Source organism: Triturus cristatus, chromosome 10 (genome assembly GCF_964204655.1).
Source record: "Triturus cristatus chromosome 10, aTriCri1.1, whole genome shotgun sequence".
Taxonomy (NCBI): domain Eukaryota; kingdom Metazoa; phylum Chordata; class Amphibia; order Caudata; family Salamandridae; genus Triturus; species Triturus cristatus.
This window is the reverse complement of record NC_140593.1, coordinates 318,951,113-318,974,074: the sequence shown is the minus strand read 5'-3', so window position 1 is coordinate 318,974,074 and position 22,962 is coordinate 318,951,113. Positions and strand designations below refer to the sequence as shown.

Here is a 22,962-nt window from a genome sequence, read left to right as displayed (position 1 = left end):
TTTTGCCCAGAGGTCCGGGGTCGTGAGCGATTCCGTGGAGGTGGTCATGGGGAGGGGGCAAAAATGATTGTCACACTGGGCACCAACAGCTCTAAATCTGGCCCTGCCAATTGCTCAAACTCTCGCAAAGACCAATTGCATTGCAAATGCTTGTTTTTAGATGGGATAATGGTTTTATTGCACACTTTTCTCCATTCATAAAAAAGTCATTTCTACCGCCATTTAAAGAGGCAAGAACGTTTACCTCCCTTGTAGACCTGTCCTACCACTGTTACAGAAAGGAGGGCTTTCTGCAAAGTATTGGCGAAAAAAATAAAAACTCATGTCTAGCAACCTGTGGCATCCGAGGGTGTATGCATGAAGAATCTAGACACTGAGACGATCAAGATTGCTGGGTTTATACTGTCAACCCTGTTCCACGGAGCAGGCACATGGCTTAATCTACTCACCACTGCCTTGAGATGTCACTTTCCCAACACGTCCTTAATGTTAGCTTTCCACCAACTTGACAAGGTCATGGCTTCCAAAGTACCTTGGCTTAAAAGTAGAAATGCATTACACATTTCCTGTGAGTTTATTCAGTCCAAAACTCCACAATCATTAAATCTACCAGGTCAAAATGCCTTATGTCAGGTTAAACGCAGATAGGCAGGGACTTGAAAGACTGAACTACTGGCAACAAACTTAGAGTCTAACTGACAGAGTAGTTATCAGTGAGCTTCTGTAATAAATAACAAGCATTGGCATAGCCAATAGGTCTCGCTTTTGGGACCTTATAAGTATTTAGTTATGCAGCACAATATCCTTGGTGCAACAACATCAACTGTTGCATGGCTAAACACTTATAAGGTCCCCAAGGCGAGACCTATTGGCTATGCCAATGCTTGTTTAATGTTTGCTTCTTATATATTCAATTTCCTTTATTGCTTGCAATATATTTCTTATTCAATGCATATCTTATAAATACCCTGAGTTTGACTTTTTAAGCTCTTTATTTTCTAATGGTATTGTTCTTTTGTCTAGTCCGGCTTCGGCCGATGTTTTTACAAAATTGTGTTAAAAATGTAGCTTCAGCCCAAGATTATCTTTTTTGTCCCAAAAAGGAAGCAGTGTGTGTAAAACTTTTTATCTATTTTAAGGAGTTTATGTATATATTTTAAATCTTTGACATATTCTTTTAACTTGGCGGTTAACCCCCCTGTCTGTCATCTTCTTACGTTGTATTAGTATTTTCTCATTTGTCAGATTGTATTTTGCACATTGATTGGCTACTATTTAATTACTGCTATTTGCACAATAAAAATATGTTGAATTCGTTTCCCACTATGTCCTTTTGTCAATTTCAAAACTTAATTGAAGTGGGATTTTGGATGTATTTTGCACATGAACTGGCTGCTACTGAATTGCTTCTTGCACAGGTTAGGATATGCTCTGTTACTCCTTTTTCTTGCTCCGGATTCCAAATGGAACTTTTAGCCGAAGCTGAATTTTGGACTCTATTTTGCATATGAACTGGCTGCTACTTACTGTCCTTTGCACATTCCAGGATATGCTCTGTTATTCCTTCCTTCTTGCTGCTAATTCTAAATTGAACTTTTAGCCGAAGTTACATTTCTGACTTTATTTTGTATACGAACTGGCTGCTGCTTACTGTCCTTTGCACATTCTAGGATACGCTCTGTTACATCAATCCTTATGCTGCTAATTGTAAATGCTATTTGCTGTTGAAATGGCTATGTGCTGCTGCCCAAATGATTGAAAATTTTCGCTAAGCACTGAGGTTATGCATTTCATTTTTACTTAAATGCACCTGCTATTGTCTAATACGGTCCTAAACAAACGCTATCTTCTACAGTAGAGGTCTTGGGCCTCTGTTTCAGAAGTGAGATAATTGGTTTTATGGTTGAAAACCTTAATTATTTTACGTATTGGGATTATTTACAATATTGACTGATGTTATCTGAAGGAATTCTAGCTTTGCTAATGCAGGCCTTTGATAATTTTATGATGGTCTTTGGAATGAGTTCTGTCATATTTTATTCTTGTAATAATATGCATGTACTTTTCTATGGACCTCTTAGGAGTTCCAAATCTTTAATAAAATATTGAATTGAATTGTCTAGTCCAGCTAATCAACCATAATCACATGCTCAGAAAAAAGTGCAAGGCTTCTAGAAAGACATCTCCAGCTACTTCCTTCCCAGTCTACCATTGCCCATATCTACTATTGCAATACATCCACTTTGTTCATCCCCCACTAATTTCCCTACTAATTCACATTCTGGACCATTGACTATAGCTCATTAAGGTAGTACTTTTTACTGCTTCCTCAAAACACTGCTAGATTGCCAAATGGGGTGTTCACTGCTTACCACTCCATCCTTTCCATGTGCAATCTTATTAACACCTTCCTCAACTTTGTGATAGCTCCAAAATTATCAAGACCTATTTATGAACACTGAAAACAGCATTACTGAAATCAAACACATAACAGCTGTCCTATAATTGCCAATTGCACAAATTACTCTCAGTACAACGTCCCATATTCAGCTTATGCTCAGCAATCTGTTGGCAATGTTTAACACTGTAAAAGCACACTTAGCAAACCACAAAACTTTGTGCCTTAACAATTGTTATCAATTTGAAACCGAAACAATATTTCTGGTGAAATCTGCATATTTTACAAATTGTGTATCAAATGCAGTAAATCCATAATTTTGTGATAAACGCTGCAGCCAGAGTGCTGTCTAAATCTGCTGGCCGGCACCATTGCCAATTTACTCAAGAAAGACAGACAAAGTCTAAACATTATAATTTCAGTCTGTCTCTAATGTTAGCTGCCCTTTGAAGAAAACGTTCCCATAATAAACACGGAACATACAAAACACATAACAGGTAACATGTATAATATGGTCCTATAGTGCCATCTCCAGGTTTTCAACCTCTTGTCGTAGTTTAGAATTTCTCTAGAATCCTTCTATGGCAATATAGGACTATATTACACAGTTACCATTAATGTTTTTTAATATATATAAATATGAGTGTTCATACACATATACACAGAATCCTTGGCGACCCTCATATTCTATTTAAGATAATATGGTTTAAATATACAAAACTAAAATGCATTAGCAAATCATGAATATGTCGGTTGGTCTGTCCCGTGTCCGAGACGGTGTCAGTCAGAGGTAACTCCGACCAACATTGTAATAGGCCCCTAAGTGTTTGAAACTAAGAGTTTGAAAAACAAATGTTGGAAAACCGTTCCTTAAAAAAAATATTTAGAAAGTTTGAAATATTTTAAATAAATAACAAAAATAAATAATACAAAAAATTTGAATATCTTTCTATTAGAAGCACAAAAATTCTAAAATTAAAAAAAAATCATTTTGAGAAAATTGGGTTAAGAAAGGCATGATGGATGATCTCAGCTCAAAAGTTTGAATTCAACTGTGAAAAAGACACATTTTGGAAATTAAGATTTTGAAAATCAAATGCTGAGAAACCTTTATGTTGAAAAAAGAGCATTTAGAAAGTTTGAAATATTTTTAATCATAACATTAAACAAGCATTTGCAATGCAATAGGTCTCGTATTTACGCAAGTACAGGACATTGCGTTTTATTTTGTTTTAAAAATCAAAACATAAATAAAAGACATTGACATTTACAATGCCAATAGCTCAAACTCACATAAATCGAGACCTATTGCAAATGGTACGCATCACGGACAATGGGAGGGAGGGGAAGAAGGTACGGAAAATGCGTAAAGAAGGCACGACAATGGGAGGGAGGGTGAGGGGGTAAAGAAGGGGCACGGACAACGGGAGGGAGGGTGGGGTTGTAAAGAAGGCACCAAAGCACAGCGTGCCTGCAGTAAGAGAAACTAGACAAAGAAAATAGTGCTCGCAGTCTAAATAACACAGTACTTTCACAAGTTTCTCTTGATGGCTGGTTTACAGTGCACTTTTCACATTAATTCAGATTTTGAAATTTTGTAGTTTCAGGACTTAACATCCTCACAAGTAATCACCTTGCTAGCACTAAACCTTGTATATAATAGTGCACTTGTGGCACTGAAATTCATGTACATGCACATGTTATGTTCGTATTAGGTTACCTGACCTTTGGAGTTCTGATTAAAAGATTTTTATTAAATTTGCTTACTACTGTTTTTTTTCAAAGATACAACGCAGCGGGAAGCTAACTTATATAGGCACCTGACCCAGAAGAAAACAACTATGTTCAACTAATTCAGGAAAAGCCTTGTGATCACAGCATATCTTACGACCCACCTCCTCTTCTTTAAACAACCAGCATTGTGATGAATTATGGGGGTCTCAGTGGGACAACTGTAGAGAACCGTAACTGACTGGCAAATACACATTCTACATTTATTTTTAAAAAGAGCAAATTTTGCCTGTTCTCTGTGGCTCAACACAGCGCGAGCGATGACTCCTTGAATAAAAACCCAGAGCTGGGGCTGCGCCTTGGTGCCTAGTCACTTGACTGGCCAAGCATGTGACCACCCGAGTTAGAAACAAAGAAGTATGCACTGCAGACTTTGCACATTGCTGACCCAGCGTGTTGGGAAATTCCAGAAATAAAAGTAACTGGAAAAAGTCCCTTACAAAGTGCGCATGATTTGAAACAGTTGTTGGGGTCTTAATAACATAAAAATAAACACAGTTACCTTCAGGCATCAGGCCAGCTCAGGACTGATCATCCTATAACTCAGAAGTGAAATTCGTAAACATGTATTTCAAAGTTTAAGCAGATTACAAAGCAAGTAGTGGCACTGGAATAGAATTAGCAAATCAAACAGGTGCAAGGAGGCGAGGGGCTGACAAAAACTGCAGTGGTAAACAGGATCAACGTAAAGATGTTCTACACAGGGAGATTGTGCTCTGTAAGATCGTGCAGTATTGAAAGGGAATTCTGATGGGGGGTCGCATTTAGAACTGAAAAAGGTCTGTGCAATATTGAATAAACAAATAGAGCAAGCTCTTGCACATGGGAGAATACAGAGCAGGGGCTAGCTAGTCACAGGCAGTCTATGCAGCCCTGTGCGGGTCTGGTTCTCTTTGTCCAGGAGACAGCTGACAAAGGTCTGTCTCCATACGTCAACGCTGAAAGGTTACCGAGAGCAACTCTGAGGCTCGGGTGCAGCAACCATTCAGAGGCTGGACAGGGAGAGTGCGTAGTTCGGGGACTAGTAAGGATACAAGTTATGGATTGGAAACAGCTGTGTCCCCAGTGAGCCTAACCCAAGAAGCGCCCACTGTCCTTTAACGCTTCTCATAAATAGTGCACGCCCACAATGGGATCAGGGCGCAACATCAGTGGTAGGGGAATGGGCCATTCAGAAGTGGAAGGCCCCATGTCGTGCCTTCAGTAAGAGAAACTAGATAATGAAAATAGTGCTCAGTCTACATAACACATACCGTGTAACAGCCGAAGTAAAGGGGTAAGTTGCCATGGGAGGTGACAAATGAAGATGAGGTGGTACTAAGGAGGGACTAACAAGCCTATTTACTAATCAAAAGTCAGCATTTAGGAAAGACAATGACACAAACTAATGATAAATATGGGCAGAGAGTGGGCGGAGCTTCTATTCCCTACTCCACTACAGCAGATCACCAGAGCAGCACATGCACGCTTGCTCAGGCTCGACCTAAAAAGATTGATACCAAGATAATCAGTATCTGTAATAGCAAAGCAAAAATGTAGGGTTACTTCTAGGATTGGGGGTGCTAGGGATAATGTAAAGGATCTTCTTAAAGATGAAGTTACATGTAGGTTTACAATGAATGCTAGGAGTAGATTAAGGAATAGGGTGTATGTACAGACTAGCATTTAGACTTTGGGCCTAATTTTGAGATGGCACGTGCAATAAGGCAAATAGGATAGCCATCACATGTGTGGCGGCGGAGTATCCATCTGCCAAACTCTAAATAAGTCCCTTAAACTAAGGTTAGGGATTGAGATGCGAGACATGATGGCTTAGGAGGTATTAGGAGTTAGATATATGTTACTCAGGGCATGAGGAATGCAAAGAGGTTAACATGAGGGCACAACACTGGGATTTACTACCAGGATAAAGGTTAGGTTTATGGATTTAAATCTAAGGATGCATTTAGTGGAAGTTAGAGTTAAGATTACAGTTCTGGTAACTGTGTGGAGGGTAGGGTACTTTACTAAAAGGGAGGCACACAGTAAGTAAATAAGAAAAAAATGAAGTTCAAACTTTTAGCCTATAAACCTAACATACACTACATAGACAGTATTATATTTCTAGCTAGAAGTATGAAACTTCTGATTTAGTTGTAATAACTGTGCAAAGTTAAAGTACATTAAATCTAGATTCAACACTTAGTTCTGTTAAAGCACATCTTTTTACTGTGTCATCTTCTAGATTCTTTTTTTCCAAAATGTTGTGTTCATTGCCAATTTGAAATTGAAATTCCCTGTTAGACTTATATGCTATGTTTTAGCAGTGATGGATATTCATGATGCACTTGTTCTCAATGTAACTGAAAGGGTGATAAGCTCTTACCTGCTCAACTGACATAGCTTGTGTTTCTGCAGTGTGGGTGGAACCCACATAAAAGCCAGCCCCGGCAATGATGTGTACTCCAGTCTTTTCTGCAAGCCACTTTAAAGTCCTCACATCCCTCCTGAGACCAGTTGTTGTATTTTCCACAATGGCTCCACCACCAACAGCCTTGTAATATAACAACTCCTCCTTTACAGCTTCCGTCTCCTCATTCAGTTCAAGATTCTCTTTGCTGCTGTAAGGATTCTGTTTCATCCAAAACAAGTTTTTCATCAGAATAGGCTCATTAGACAGAGCTTCCTGGCCCACAGGAGGGGGGCAGAAGAAGTTTTTGAATGTCATAGTTAAGTGTTCATGGGTCATAGTGCAACCAAGCTTGGTAGGCGAAATAAGACCGAGAACTGTCTGCACTTTACCACTGAGTGAAGACATCTTAGGTGTATGATAAAACAGGAATTTTACAGATGCTGAAAATAAAAGAAAATGTTTTAGTGTATGAAATTGACAAGTAGTGCATAGGACCAAAACTACTGATTGTTCACAGGCTGGGGTATTAAAGTATAATAGAGTTTACTTTTATGCGAGTACTGAATGTACATTTAAACTGGCACTAATAAAAATCATTTCAGAATAACTTCTTTAATTGTAGTACAAAGCTATCAATTACAGCAGAAAGGAGGAGATGTGCTTCCAGCATAAAAGATATCATAAGTGTAAACCAAATTATTAAACATCTCTGTGCCAGACCTTCACAATTACTTGAATATAAACCAATTTAAATAAAACTATGGAAGAAAACTGAAGCACCAAATGAATGTTGGCTTACTAATTATATATAACCTGCTTTAAAATTTATAATTAAGTTATTTCTGTCAGATAATTATTTAATGGACAAATTACTAAAGTTAAGACCAGGTCATATTAGCAACTCTCTTGCTACAGAACTATAAATTACACTCCGTCAGCTCCCTTTTTTTCATTTTAGTTCTTTCGTGTAAGATCTCTCAAAATCAGTAAATTGTAAACTGAAAAAAAAAATTGAGAGCAAGTCAATGAATATTGAACAACTAATTAATCATTACAGGAAAAAAACAGATGGGAATAAAGGAAAAAGGAGTAGAAAAGATTAGTTAAACAGGTTTAAAAAGGAGTAGAAAGGATTAGAACTGTGGGCTTGAGTGCCTTTAAATTATTTTTGTACTTTATTCACAAATTAAGACAAAAACAATAGTACTGATTGCAAATTGCATAATATGACACTACATGGTGCCAATATCAAAAAACAGAAATTTTGTTAAGATGACTGTTCAAGTATGTCTATGTAATGGATTTTTCAAGATGGCTGCTAATGGTTCCATCCACTATATCCACGCACAGCCCTTTGTTGCAAATTGTGTACTTACCATGGTTCCCTGTAGGGTAACCTATGTATTTTGCAATTAACTAGCTTTAAATTCTATCATTCAATGCACATTTGACTGTAGCTAAAATGTTGAATAACCATTATGGTAATGTCATTAAACATCTCAATATCATTGACGCAGGATAATTATCACTTGCTCTATGACAAACCAACATGTGCACTCTGCAAACCAGCAACCACAGATAGTTCTCGCTACTGAAGCTGTGAAGACTAAAGCTGCTGCCCAACCTCTAGAAACAACTTGCTCTAAACATCAGAACATTTCCATCACTTATTGCATACAGGAACACCATTAAAAATCATCTGTTCACCTAAGGTTGCTGCTCTTGTCCTGCGCTGCTTGCAACTAGAGGAAATTTCAGGCCCAAAGTACTAAATAATTTTGCTGTTGCAAACCCAGTGATCCACAAAACGACAGGAGTTATGACTGGATAACAGTATTTTGTACTGCATAAGATCCCCCTGATAATAGGAAAATTGTTTCTGATTCACATTAGAGGATCTCTGACTCATCACAAATAGCAAGTAGGAAGGGGTGCAAAAGGGGTTCCCTTCCTAACTGAGATTTGTGTTGAAATGTATGAAATGTTACGCTTGCAAACCATTGATCAGATACCAATACTCAAATTTGATAGTATCTGATTTGCTATGGGACATATTTCTTCGGTAGTTCAGATCCGTTGACCTTTTGGGGTGCAGGCAGAGGTCCAGGCGATCACTGCTTTCCCCCACCCAGATGTCCACACTTTCTGGGCAACATGTGCATGCATTGACAAAGTTGGCAGTATAAGTGTGCCTCAACAATGTGTAGCGTCAGGATTGGCAACGTCACAGGGTTGTGAAGCATTGTATTAGCCAGTCTAAGAGATTTGGTGACGAAAGGAATTGTCACTTTCTGCAGCGTCAGTGCTCAGTGTTATGGTGGACAGTCTTACAGCAAGCAGTGTCTAAAGTATTAGGGACTAGAGTGTCTTCATTGTGCAGGCTTTATAAATTGGGTAATCAAGAATGTGAGAGAGGACAAACTTGTTATGAACACAAGCCTAATCTACTGCCTTCACCTGGAGATGAGGGAAAGTCTGCTGTACATCCTAAACCCTTGGTTCTTCTGCTCTGGTATAGGTAAGCACTCAGGCATACCATTTTAGAGGTTCCAATGTGGTGGAATCCAGAGATCCGTTTCCCTAAGCATGATCATATTCTCAGCCTTCACTGTTTAGTTCTTAGCCAGTTGCCTTCCATCTAATCCTGAATCACCACTGTATATTGGTAGAATACAGACCCTGTAAACTGTATTCCGTCCTAAGATTTACAATACTCAGGGGGCCAATTGCCTACAGGTATAAGAGGCTGTCTGGATTATGAATGAATTTAGGGCCAGATGTAGGTAATCCACAAATACCGAATTCTTAATACCGAATTTTACCGATTCTGTATTAAGAAATCGGTATTTCTTATGTAGGTAATGAATCGGTAAAAAATACTGATTCCTTAATATTCCTTATTACCAAATTGGTAAAACTGATTCGGTAATAAGGAATACCTACCCATTACCCCCAGGTCCCTCCGTCCTCGACACCGTCATGGACAAGTGAGATCTACTATCTCACTGACAGAAAAAAGAACGAAGGAATGCTGGACCTACCCTCCCCCTCCCACTGGGAGTACTTAAGGAGTACCGTCCCAGCATTCCTCCTGTTCTTTTTTCTGTCATCCTGACAGTGTGAGGACGCGGCAGGAGCGTGGGCGCTCCTGCCTTCTTTCTGGATGTGGCGTTGTGGCTGCTGGGTCTTACCTGGATGCCGGCGGCCCTTCGCTGTTTGCCTCTCCCTCCCTGCTGGGCTTGGGGGGAGTGGCGCGGGCCTCTTCATTTCCGGACCTCGCGGCGGTGTAATACCGCGTTGGTTCTCTCCTGGCCCGATGGCCGCCTCTCCCGGCCTGCTGGGCTTGCTGGGGGGCGCGGCCGCGCTGCTCCTCTGATTGGATGGCGCTGATTCCCCGGCCGGATGTGGTCATGCCTGACTTCCGGTTTTTGAGCGTGGGGACGGAAGTCAGGCGCCTCGTGATTGCCGGCTTTGGGGAAACTCGTTTAAAAACGAGCGTTTGGGGTGAGTACCGCATAGCGGTTGTTATCTCTGGTAATATTGCTGTTGTTGGTGTGTTTTTGTGATGGGAAAACATTCCAGGAAACGTCATCACCGGGAGAGGTCGTCCTCTTCCTCTAGTGCTTCCAGGTCTCCCTCTCCTGCCAGATCCAGGCGCCGTGATACTGGTGCTGATGCGCATATTAAGCGCTTGATCAGGGAGACTTTGTCTGAGATGGGTGATGCTGGATCCCGTCGCAGGTGTCCTGCTCCTGTTTCTTCGGACTCTAGTGGCGATGAGTCTGCGGGTTTGGGAGAGGAGGAGTTAAAAGGCAAATATGTGGACAAGGAGACTATGTCCGCAATTGTGCAGCATGTTAAAGAGAACATGGGGTTCCCTGACGGAGACGCGCCTAGTACCTCTAGGGGCCCTTTGTTGCGACAATTTCAGAGTGCTGCCACTGTCGATGTCCCTGTCCATCCCTTCATCCGAGATGTTTTGAAGCGCGAGTGGGCTGATCCGGATTGCATCCTGATTCCGCGCTTCATGACTAAACTCTATCCTCTGCAGGATATGGCTACTGAACTACCTGATTCGATTCCTATTGACTCGTTTGTGGCTAGTTTGGTGGGGCGTACTTCCCTTGTTGAGGATGCTGTACTGAAGGATCCGGTTGACAAGAAGGCGGATGTGGCGCTCCGTAAAGTGTATTCTGGTTCCCACCTGGCCTTACGAGCAGGCATCTACGGGACTTATGTGTCGCAGTCACTGTTGTCTGACCTGAAGTCCCTCTATCAGTCTATGGATAATGCCACGGACTGTTCTGGTTTGCTGGAGCAGATTGAGCGTCAGGTGGAACTCCTATCTGATGTCTCCTTTGACGTTGTGCGGGCTTCGGCTCTTTCCGGGGGAGCTTGTGTGGCTGCACGGCGCAGTCTTGTCCTTAAGGACTGGAAGACTGACTCTGCGCAGAAAGCATGCGCTTTGAGGTTGCCCTTTCAGGGTACTATGTTGTTTGGGGGGGAGTTGGAGGCGAAGTTACACAAATTGTTTAAGGAAAAGAAGCATTCCTCTTCCTTTAAAATCTCTACTACTGCTCCTGTCCCTTCTAAACCCAAATCTTTCTTTCGCCCTGCTTCTCGTAGACAGTTTGTGAGAGGCCAGGGTAGGTTTGCTTCTGGCCGTGGTCGGGACCGTAAGGCTAAATCCCCTCCTCCTGCCAAGCCACGTTCCTGACTCTTTGGCGGTGGTTCCCGGGTTGTTGGTTGGAGGGCGGCTGCGCTTCTTCCTGGCTGCCTGGGTTCAGTCTTGTTCCGACGTCTGGGTGTTGGACATCATTCGCCAGGGTTATGTTCTGGAGTTTACGACTCCGCCTCCGGACTCGGGTGTTCGGCCGACTCCTTGGCCTTCGAGTCGCGTAAAGCGGTCTCATCTTTCTCTCGGGCTTCTGGACCTTCTTCGAAAAGGTGCCATTCAGGAGGTTCCCCCGCTGGAGACGGGGTTGGGTTTCTATTCCCTGGTCTTTCTGGTTCCAAAGAACACGGGGGGTTTCCGCTTAATTTTGGATCTGCGGGTTATGAACAAATGGGTGGCCAGAATTCCTTTCCGCATGGAGACTTTACAAAGGATAATTCCGTTGGTACTGCCGGGGCACTTCATGTGTACCCTCGACCTTCAGGATGCGTACTACCATGTACCGATCCATCCTCGGTCCCGCAGGTTTCTGAGGTTTTGTGTTCAGGGACGTCATTTCCAGTTCATGGTCTTGCCGTTCGGTCTCCGGTCGGCGCCACGGGTGTTTACGAAGGTGGTGGCGCCTTTGGTCGCATGGCTTCATCTCCAAGGGGTGATGGTATACCCCTATTTAGACGACTGGTTGATCCATGCTCCATCTCGGGTCCTGTTACTGGAGGCCAGGGAGGTGGTGTGCTCGGCGTTGCGGGCCCATGGTTTCCTGATCAACTTGCCCAAGTGTCAACTGACTCCGTCTCAGGACATGGTTTTTATTGGGGCCCGATTCCGTTCGGATCTGAACCGTGTGTTCCTCCCCGAACCTCGGGTGACGACGTTGGTGTCCCTTGCTCATCGTTTCTGGTTGGGGGGAGCCTTTCCGGTGCGCCTTTGGTTGCGTCTTATGGGTCTGATGGCGGCGACTGTTTTTACAGTGGCTTGGGCACGGTTTCATCTGCGCCCCCTTTGGGTGTACCTTCTGTCTCTTTGGGATCCCCGGTCCCTCGCTTTGGAGATTCTCATTCCTGTGTCTCCAGTGGTCCTCCCGGTTCTTCTTTGGTGGTCTGTGAGGGATCATCTGTCTTTAGGTCTGCCCCTGCAGTCTTCTCCTTCTCTGGTCTTGACTTCGGATGCCAGCGCCTTGGGTTGGGGGGCGACCTTGGGGTCTCGCTCCCTTCAAGGTCGTTGGTCCCTCCTGGAGAGCCGCCGGTCATCCAACTGGAGAGAGCTCACGGCGGTGTCCCGGGCTGTGATGGGTTTCCGCGCTCTGTTGCTCGATCGGAACGTGTTGGTGCGGTCCGACAATATGGTGACGGTGGCCTATCTGAATCATCAAGGGGGGATTCGTTCGGCGTCTTTGAATGCGGTGGTGGTGCCCCTATTTTGTTGGGCGGAGGGCCATCTGCTGTCTCTGACGGCGGTTCATCTTCGGGGAGTGGACAACTTTGTGGCGGATGCCCTGAGTCGGTGCTTTCCGGATTCTCTGGAGTTGTCTCTCACCCCGGTTGCGTTTCGGCTTGTGTGCGGGAAGTTTGGGCGTCCCTTTCTGGACCTCTTTGCCTCCCGGCACAATGCTCAGCTCCCTCGTTTTTGCTCCCGGTTTCTGCAGGAGGGTTGCTGGGGGGTGGACGCTCTGTCTCTCCCGTGGCCGTCGCGTCTCCTCTATGCCTTCCCCCCCCTGGCGCTGGTTCCCAGGTTTCTGGCCCGGTTGTGTCAGGAGGATCGGGAGGTGGTGGCGGTGCTACCGTTTTGGCCTCGGAGGTCTTGGTTTCCGGCGGTGCGGCTTTTGGCGGTGCAGGGTCCTTGGTTTCTTCCCCTGTCTCCGTCTCCTCTGCGGTCTTCCCCGTGCCTGTCTCTTCTCCGGTTGCGGTTGTCGATGTGGAGGTTGAAAGGCAGGGTTGGCGACGGCGCGGTTTTACGGAACATTTAGCGATGGCTCTTCAGCGTTCCCGACGACCTTCTACCCTTAAGGCTTATGATCGTCATTGGGGTAATTTTAATCGCTGGTGTTCTGCGTTGGGTGTCTCCCCTTTGTTCTGTTCCGTGCCGGTTGTCCTTCAATTCTTGTGGGAAGGTTTCGAGAAGGGTTTGGCTGTTTCTACGCTGCGTGCCCAGTGGGCCGCTGTTCGGGCTTTTCGTTCCCCGTGGGGGAATCTTTCGGATGTTGAAGAATTGGTTTCTCGTCTTCTTCGCAGTTTTACTGTTTCCCGGCCTGTGCCTCGCCCTTCCTTTCCCCTGTGGGACTTGCCTTTGGTCCTGCGGGTTTTGGTCGGTCCTCCTTTTGAGCCCTTGGAGACGGTGGATTTAAAGTTTCTCACCCTCAAGGTGGTTTTCCTGGTGGCTGTCACCTCTGCTCGACGTCTTGGGGAGTTGGGGGCCTTGATGGCTCGTGCTCCCTTTCTGTCTTTCACGGAGGGTGGGGTTGTCCTCCGCCTGGATTCTTCCTTTGTGCCGAAGGTTTCTTCGCAATTTCACAGGTGCCAGGAGTTGGTATTGCCCTCCCTGGGCTCTGTCTTGGATTCTCCCGGTGGTCCCCGGTGGTCTTTGTTGGATGTGTGCAGGGCTCTGCGCGTTTATCTTGACCGAACTGCGTAATTTCGCAAGTCGGACTCCCTTTTTGTCTCCTTTGGTGCGGCTTCTCTGGGGTGTAAGGCTTCTTCTGTGTCCATCGGCCGTTGGCTGAAGCAAGCCATTTCCTTGGCCTACTCTCTGTCTGGTTCTCCTCCTCCTTTGGGGGTTCAGGGTCGTTCTACGAGAGGGGTGGCTGCTTCTTGGGCGGAGGTTCGGGGTGTTCCTCTCTCTGAGATTTGCAGGGCTGCCACGTGGGCCTCTTCTAATACCTTCATCAGGCATTATCGTCTCCTCAATCTTTTGGGGGATGATGGAGGTTTTGCATTGGGGGTGTTGAGCTCTGTTCGCTCCTAAATGTTTTTTTCTGCTTATTTCCAATAAATCTCTGGGTTTGTTTGCTATCCTGGTGGTTTGTTGTGTTTTCTGGTATGAATGCCGGTGTTTGCTTTGGTATTTCTCACTTGTCCATGACGGTGTCGAGGACGGAGGGACCTGGGGGTAATGTCCTATTACTTACCGGTAATCTTCATTACTCCGGGTCCCGTAGTCCTCGACACCGTCATGACTTCCCTCCCTCCCTCCCTGTCTGCCGGCCTTCATTGGTGCTTGGTATTTCAGGAGGAATGCTGGGACGGTACTCCTTAAGTACTCCCAGTGGGAGGGGGAGGGTAGGTCCAGCATTCCTTCGTTCTTTTTTCTGTCAGTGAGATAGTAGATCTCACTTGTCCATGACGGTGTCGAGGACTACGGGACCCGGAGTAATGAAGATTACCGGTAAGTAATAGGACATTCATTCCTATGGGCTTGGAGGCCCATAGGAATGAATATAAAGCCATTCTGTATTAGCGATTCGGTATTATCGAATCGGTAATACCGGGAGGTATTTCAAGGGTGCCAGGGTGTCCAAAGGACACCCTGTTGCACCCCTGAAATGTGCTTGTGTGCACATGTGACGCACATACATGCCCTAAGGGCATGGATGTGTGCCACATGGCACTTAAAAAAAAATTCAATAGTGAATTTCTAAAGGAATTTGTTGATTACCACCAACTTGAAGTTGGTGGTAATTAATGAATTCTTAAAGCACATAAGCACTCTTTTATGTGCTTTCTACATTGCATTTACCGAATCGGTAAATACTGATTCGGTAAATACAGATTCGGTAAATACCGATTCTGTATTTACCGAATCATCACCTACATTAGGAATGGCTAAATACCGGTCGGTAACCCTGAAATTTACCGAATTTCGGGGTTACCTACCGGTATTTAGCCACCTACATCTGACCCTTAGAAAGGAAGAAAATAAGGACATTGAAAAGGCCACTTCACAGTTGATCAACTGAAACTCAGAAATGAATGAGAGGAGGGCAGTGGCCTAATTCCATGAAGACAGGCACAGCTAGATCAAGGACAGTAATGTTTATTTCATAGCCTTGGATGTGACAGGCTGAGACCTCTTGGCGAGTGGTGTCAAAGTGGTTGATGGATTCATTTATTCATTCATCAAGCTTTATTAGGCACAAATTCACTGAGCCATAAAAGGACAAAATGTTCCAATAAATGGTTACAATATGATTAAACATCGATCTCCTAAAACCAATATTCACACAATGACAAGGCTGTTAATATAAAACAAATCATAAAAACAAAAAAATGAAGTGCAAACGTCATGCCTAAATACACCAGACTGATTTATGTCTGCAAGGCTAAAAAGCAATTCTGATGACCATTGTCTACGTATAATCATGAAACCCCAATGGAGTCACCAATAAACAAATCACCATGGGGAGAACTTCTTGTTTCCTCTTCCTATGGCAGACTTCCAACACATTCTATCCTATTCCTTTTTTTGAATGCCTCAAGATATCCTCTGGATGAGACCACAGACCCACCTCTGATTTATGGTATGTAACCAGATCGCCACAATAATAGTGGTTTGGTTTCAAGGATATCAGAAAGGAATTCAACTCCCAATGCACGATAGATGCCAGGATAGAGAGGGGTACTGACAGTAATCTTCTTAAAAAGGTGATTTCTCTTATCTGTAGAACACTCTTGTTCCCTGCGTCCCAGATCCTTGCACCATATGTTGCGGATGAAATTGTTTTATTGTTATAGAGAGTGAGCATCTGGGCATTAGTTTCATTACCTAATTTAGCAGCAAACCTCATCAGCCCTTCATTATTTTTAATCATGTTGGATACACAGATCTCACTAGGGTTCTGCCAATCCAATTTTGAGCAAAACTGGATCCCCAAATAACTAAAAGTATTAGTGCTTTGTAGTTTACTCCTTTTAATATAAATAGTATGTTGTTTCCCTCCTGCACGACCTCAACTCATTGTAAAAGTTTTAGCAATATTAATTTTCATGTTCCTCTCATCCAAAAATCATCTGTAAAATAATTTATTACAAGTTGCAGACTTTTTGGGGTATGTGCAAATACAGCCACATCATTGGCATACATAAGTATCGGGACCTGCCACCCACCAATCCTAGGGGTATCAGCACACACCGCTTGAAGTGTTTCTTCTACGTCATTTATATATCATGAAAAAAAGGAGGGGCCCAAAACACACCACTGTCGAACCCTTATACTTATGATGACAGGTTCCGTTAGTTCACCCTGTTTTCCAAATCTAACGTTTGCCTCTAGATGTTCATACAAATAGGCTAGAGAGAAATAATCTCCTTGGAGTCCCCCTTTTTATTCAGAAATTCCCAGAGCTTCCTATGATCAACCAAATCGTCGGCACTACTAAGGTTGATAAAGCAAATATACAATGAACCATCCTTAGCTGGGTATACTTCCCTATGAATAGGGTCAAGTTAAGTGATTGCTCAACCATTCCCAGGCCTTTTCCTAAAAAAACCTGGGCACTAGAGAGAATTTGATTCTCTTCTGCCCATAATTCCAATTATGTCTAGCAAGACTCTCCCCAACAATTTAGCGGAAGAGTCCAGCAGTGAGATGGGCCTATAACATTTTGGGTCGTTTCTAGAACCCTTCTTAAAAATCGGTATAATTAGTGAGGTCGACCAGGTAGGGGGTATATGCCCAGCTCCTGCTGCATTGACAACCTTGGTAAGAAAAGGGCCCCATCAATTGTGTTTGGATCTGTACTTGTCCATTGGGACCCAATCCGGTCCTGTGGCCCTAACCTTTGGGCTACTGTTAATAGCCCTAACTAACTACTCTATGGTGAAAGTTATACTGGTGAAAAGCTCACCTGCCCAACCACATGGATCCACCTCTTCTTGGTCAAACCTAGAGAACATTGAACCAAAATGGAATGGCCATTGTGTGGGGTGACTGCAGATTCCAAGTCAAGGTCTGTTCCCTTTGTAAAAAGGGAGGCATTAACAGTTCTCCAAAACAAAACACTGGGGCAGATTTACAAGTCCCTTGCATCATTTTTGCGCCGCCATTGCGTCACTTTTTGTGACGCAGCAGCAGCGTAAAAATGCGGCCCATTTACAACGTGACGCATCTAGGGAGATGCGTCAAGTTGTACAGCCCTGCATCACATTATACCTGCATCAGGTATAATGTATGCAGGGTGGGCGTTTCAACGCAAAAAAGCCTCATAGAAGTGACGCAGTGAAATCTACAAGATTTCACTGCGCCACTTCTAGGACGGCACTGCGTCAAATTCTTATGCCTGCTTGAAGCAGGCGTAAGGAGTGACGCAGCATAAAGAGGATAGGCCTCCCCCTGCATTGCTGGAGTTGCGTTGTGCTTGCGACACGACTCCAGCAATGCGTGACTTTTGCGTCAATAGGTGCGTCAGAATTCATGACGCATCTGTCAATCCTTGTGCCGTGGTGCGCCCTATTGTAAATACGGCACATCCATGGTGGCGCAAGGGTTTCTCAGGGTGGCGCAGGGAAAGTGACACATCTTTACAGATGCGTCACTTTCTCGTAAATCTGCCCCACTGTCTTTAGTTTCAGCGACCTGCACCAGGTTTGCAAAAGCCTCCCCCTTTAGGATTTGCTTCCTGGTCTTTATAGCATTATAGTAGTTTATTCTAGCTGACCAAACTGCCTCTATATCCTTAGGGTCTTGGTTTAGGATTGTAATCAGCCTGGTCCTAGCCTTTGTGCATTCCCCATCAAACCACCCACACCTTTCCCTCCCATGAGATTTAACCCTTATTGTATGTTATTGATTGGTTGATAGAGTTGGATATTATTACATGGGCATTCCGTGTCTCCCTGTGATCTATTTCAGGCTCCAGCCCAATTAATAGTTGGTCCAAATTATTTACCACCACATTCTTTATCAAATTAGCTTAATTAACACCTGTCCATTTAATCCTGACACTGTTCTGGCCTACAGGGACGATGTTGAAAATTCTCCCCGAATCTCGATTAGTTGGAAGGTTGCGATCGAAATTTAGGATCACTGGGTTATGGTCACTAATGCAGTTAGGCCCTACTCGTAGATCTAGGATGGTCCCCTTTTTGGAATCTGTAATAAGGATGTGATCAATATTACTACCATCGCCTCTCCCCGTGAATGTAGGTAAGTGGCACGGGTCGATAGACACCCTGTGTTTAGCCACTTTCAGGTTTATTTTTAACATCAGGTTATTAAGCGCTAAACCATATGGACTGTGTAAAAAATATGCTAGGGTGTTTCCCTCGCGATCATGATACCATATACTCTTTTGGACGTAATGTGACATTCTCCAATGTTAAAATCTCCTGCCCAAATTATGAAAGAGTTCTGGTCAATATAAGTTTCCAAATCTATTTCAAGTGAATTAACCACCTCCACTCTTGATGAATCAAAAACCAGTATCCCATTTTAGAGGTTCCAATGTGGTGGAATCCAGAGATCCGTATCCCTGAGCATGATCATATTCTCAGCCTTCTCTGTTTAGTTCAAAGTCAGTTGCATTCCATCTAATCCTGAATCACCACGGTATATTTTTAGAATACAGACCCTGTCAACTGTATTATGTTCTAAGATTTCCAATATTCAGGGTGCCAATTGCCTACATGTATAAGGGACCATCTGGATTATGAATGAATTTAGCAAGGAAGAAAAGAAAGTCATTGAAAAGGCCAAAGCAAAGAGGTGTAACCTGTGGAACTCCACAGCTGATCACAGCTGATCAACTGAAACTTAGAGGTGAATGGAATGAGGGCAATGGCCTAAATCCATGAAGACAGTCACAGCTGGATCAAGGACAGTAATTTTTATTTCAAACCTTGGATGTGGCTGGCTGTGACCTCTCGGTCAATAGTGTCAAAGTGATTGATGGGTTCAAAACTTGAAGTACAAAGAAACAACCACTTTCGGCTGCAATTCTGTGGTGGTTCAACATGTAGACAGGCTTTGATGCAATGCCCAGACTCAACCTCAATACTGCAGCAATGCCTGCCTTTCCCCAGGAATAGAGCAATCATTAGACACCACAGATTAGTGTTATGGAGTTAATAATAGAAAAATAAATGCAGGGTGAGGGATTCCAGCCTCTCGCCCCCCCCCAGTCTATTGACCCCCCACACCCATCTTCCTTGGCCCAATTCTGGCAAATTAAACTAATCAAAGGATGAGGTGTTACCCTTGTGAAGAGCCTAACTAGTCGGGCTGTCTTCCTCTCCTTACTGCCCATTAGACAAGAGGAGATGTTACACTGGTAATTAACTGCAAAACATGTAACACATAAGGTGGTATCCCAGTATCACAGCACCTACTCACTGCTTTCACTTCATTCCTTCACAGTCTAATAGTAGTTTTAAAATACTTTCTGTTCTTAGACTTAAGACAAAAAGGTGATGAGAGGATGCTTCCAACAAGTTTAACCACTGGCAATTGCTTGGGGTAGCTTCCCAATCCATTGTTCTTTTGCGTGGCAAGATACCTCGGATTGGACCAAGCCATATGCAAATTGCAAACAAGTTTTGGTCCTGCTCCAATGGGAACTGTCCAGCCCGAACTGCCAAACCAGGTCCTCTCCAAATGAGAACACAAGCCACCCAAGACCGGTTTTGCCCTGATAATGGCTCTTCAATTGGGTGTAGCTTGGCCCAAGTGGCACAGTAAGCATGGAACCCACCACTGGGTATACCCTTGGCCACTTCAGGTGTTAGAGATATCAAACACATAAAAGTTGATGGAAGGATGGTTACCACAAGAATAGGTACTAGCAATCGCTTGGGGGTAGCATTTAAACACATTGTTATTTTGCCCACCATTCCCCCTAAGAATAGACCCAGCCTAAAGGAGCAGGGTCAAAACTGATTTGCATGCCGATGGGTCCGAACTGAGGTGGTTCTCCATTTGAGTCACTTGGAACCCCTCAGTTGGAAACAAAAACGTTATCTACAGCTTTACAACTATAATTCCATGTGGTCGCTAATTCAGAAGGCAGAGAGCCGTGCAAACACAAGGAGAACTTAAAAAGCTATAAAGAAAACACTTTGGCATGAAGAAAAGTGGTTGAAACTTAGCACTATGATTTATGGGACAGAGAATGGTGAATATCAAAGGTAGCATGTCACCCATCCTAGTATCCAAACTTCTGTACCAATAGTGGTCCTGCACTGGTAACCCAACGGATGTGCTGCACATATCAATATAGTATTTCAGAGAATTTAAATCTCAGGTGCCATTGTATGGTAGACAAAGACATTCTGTTCTTTCAAAACGTTTTTTATCTGACATGACATACTTAATGATTATGATCAGCCTGTCTCATCCAGTGTTAAGGTTCACAAATTAACACATTTGGGCAGGGAGGCAGAGCTTCTTTCATTCAGAAAACTCAAATGCTAAATCTGCTGCAAGGCATGAAGAAACCACTAACTACACCTGATTTAGAAGATGTGATTTTGTTTTTACCTTAATGAGTTTTAGTTGTTCTTCCCAACAGCACCTTGGTACTCTCCACAGACAGGAAATAATGTAATAAATACATGGTAATAATACCTGTCACGCATAATATTGGTCAAAGTAAAAGAACTACATTTAGATCCTCGTAAGAAGTGGCCGCAACATTTTGATGGTGCCAGTAATGGTGGTTAGCAGCCCATCAGGATTATCAGATCTGCTGGAACACTGTGCATCTCTTTAGCTCCTGCAAACAAATTTATATTTCAAATTTATGGGAGAAATAAAAAAGCACTAGCAAAGCCAATAGATTTTACCTCTGAAATCTATTGCTTTTGTCAATGTATTTTATAAGTTATGTTGGACAGCGGTGCTGTTTGCTGTGAAACATGACTTAAAATATTTTTTTTAAATGAGTTATGATTCGAACGCGCCACAGTCCTTTTTTGATGGAAATTTAAAACATGCTACAGAGCAGCTAGCGCTGCTGTGTAACATGTTGAAAAAACATTAATAAACCCAATAGATTTTGCAGAAGCAAATACTATTGGCTTTGCCAATGCCTGTTCTCCATGCAGCTCAGCTTGGCATATTAATGATTAGAATTTTAACAGCTAATATGATTGCCAGAAGTCTCACCTAAGCGCAATAAATAATAGTTCAAGACCAAAAAAAGATTATTGTGCTAAAACACACAAAAATCAGTTCGAGTTGTCAAACATTTTTAAACATAAATTGAAGGGTATACATGCTTTTTTGTGTTGAAAGGAAACAGTGGTTATTAGTGGACACCGAGAAAGTTGCAGGTAGGAGGGAGGAAGCAGAACATGGCAATGATGAGGATGAGAGATGTTGGAAGGCGGACCTCGGGGGAGTCGGAGGGACCACCCAGAGGGGCCCCCACACTGCACGAAGTAGCCGAGCGCTGCTGAGAAGCCTCCTAGGAGAGGTCCTTCTCCTATAACGTACTAGCACAGTAACACCACCACACAGGACTCGAGGATGTTTATCAAGACGAGCAGTTCTTTATCAGCATCTAAGAAGTTATGGTTATCGATATGTACAAGGGGGATCGAGGGATCGACAAGAGTCTCAAAGTCTCAGGTAGGGATGGGGTAGCGGGACAGTCTTTAGTAGCAGCTTGGTACGAGAGTACCCTGGGCCCAGTTCTTGATCCACAAGCTGGAGGGACTCCGGATCTCGGAGTGGTCGAGCCGCGACGGCGTCAGCAGGGCTCTGGCGATCAGTTCGTGGAGTTCGAGCCGCGACCAGGTCAGCAGGGCTCTTAAGGTGTTTCAGTTCAGCTCGAGCCGCGACGACGTCAGCAGGGCTCCGAGGGAGGTTTCAGCGAGGTTGGGCCGCGACAGCGTCAGCAGGGCCCCGATGTTCCGTGAGGTTCCTTGTCTCAATAAGGTGGAGCCGCGATGCAGTCAGCAGGGCTCGTGGTATAGTCTCAAGCAAGAGTTCTTCTCCGTAGGGTCAGCCGCGATTCCATCAGCAGGGCTCTTGACTCCGGGATACAACTGTTGTCCCAGTGCGGGGTTGCCCCAGATATAGGTCTGGAGCCCTTTGATGTCCGTACCCTTGCGCCTGGGGGGGCGGAGAGGCCGGGCTGGGAGAGGCCAGACGCCCAGCGGGAGAGGCGCCAGGCCCGGGGAGGCCGGAGGACGATCGCACCTAGGTGTTGAGGGACGGTGGGGGTCCCATCGACACTCTCCTCCTCCGGGAGTGGTGAAGTGGCCATGCGGGGCCCCCTGGCCAGATCTTGGTGCCTCGATGTTGGGGCTTCGCTGGGGCCGAGGCCGGAGGGAGCCGGGCTGCGTGGGCTGGTGCGTGGAGCAAGCAAGGGGGGGACCCCGAAGGGATGAGGGGTCCCTGTGCGGCCTGGAAAAGGGGGCCGCTGAGGTGGGTGTAGGAAAACGGGTACAATCCAAGGGGGACCTTGAAGGGAGGAGGGGTCCCTGGCGGCCTGAAATGGCGGCCCGTGTAGGCCGGTGCGGGGGACGAGCACAATCCAAGAGGGTTAAGACCACGCCACGAGGCCGGGTCCAACAAGAGAAAATATGTCATAATGGCTAGAGCAGCCCACTTTGAAGCTAGGGGACTGGGTTTAGGTCTCAGCGGGAGACTTAACATTCTTTGATTTTTGGCAACTCACTTAGTCTCTTCCTGCCTAGAAATGAATGTGTCCTCTGTAATGCAACCGGTGCTCATGTAAAGAGTTTCAATATCTTTAGACGGAGTTCGCATTAT

At 44.4% G+C, this 22,962-nt stretch overlaps 1 protein-coding gene across 1 annotated transcript in view; it reads right to left on the bottom strand.

The window, feature by feature from the left end:
* PTER (phosphotriesterase related) overlaps window positions 1-22,962 on the bottom strand; it is a 267,947-nt gene that overhangs the window by 162,825 nt on the left and 82,160 nt on the right. Inside the window, exon 2 of the mRNA XM_085631463.1 lies at window positions 6,555-7,021. Coding sequence (XP_085487589.1) covers window positions 6,555-6,986 — 432 coding nt within the window. The 5' untranslated portion in view covers window positions 6,987-7,021. The remainder of the gene's footprint in view (window positions 1-6,554; window positions 7,022-22,962) is intronic.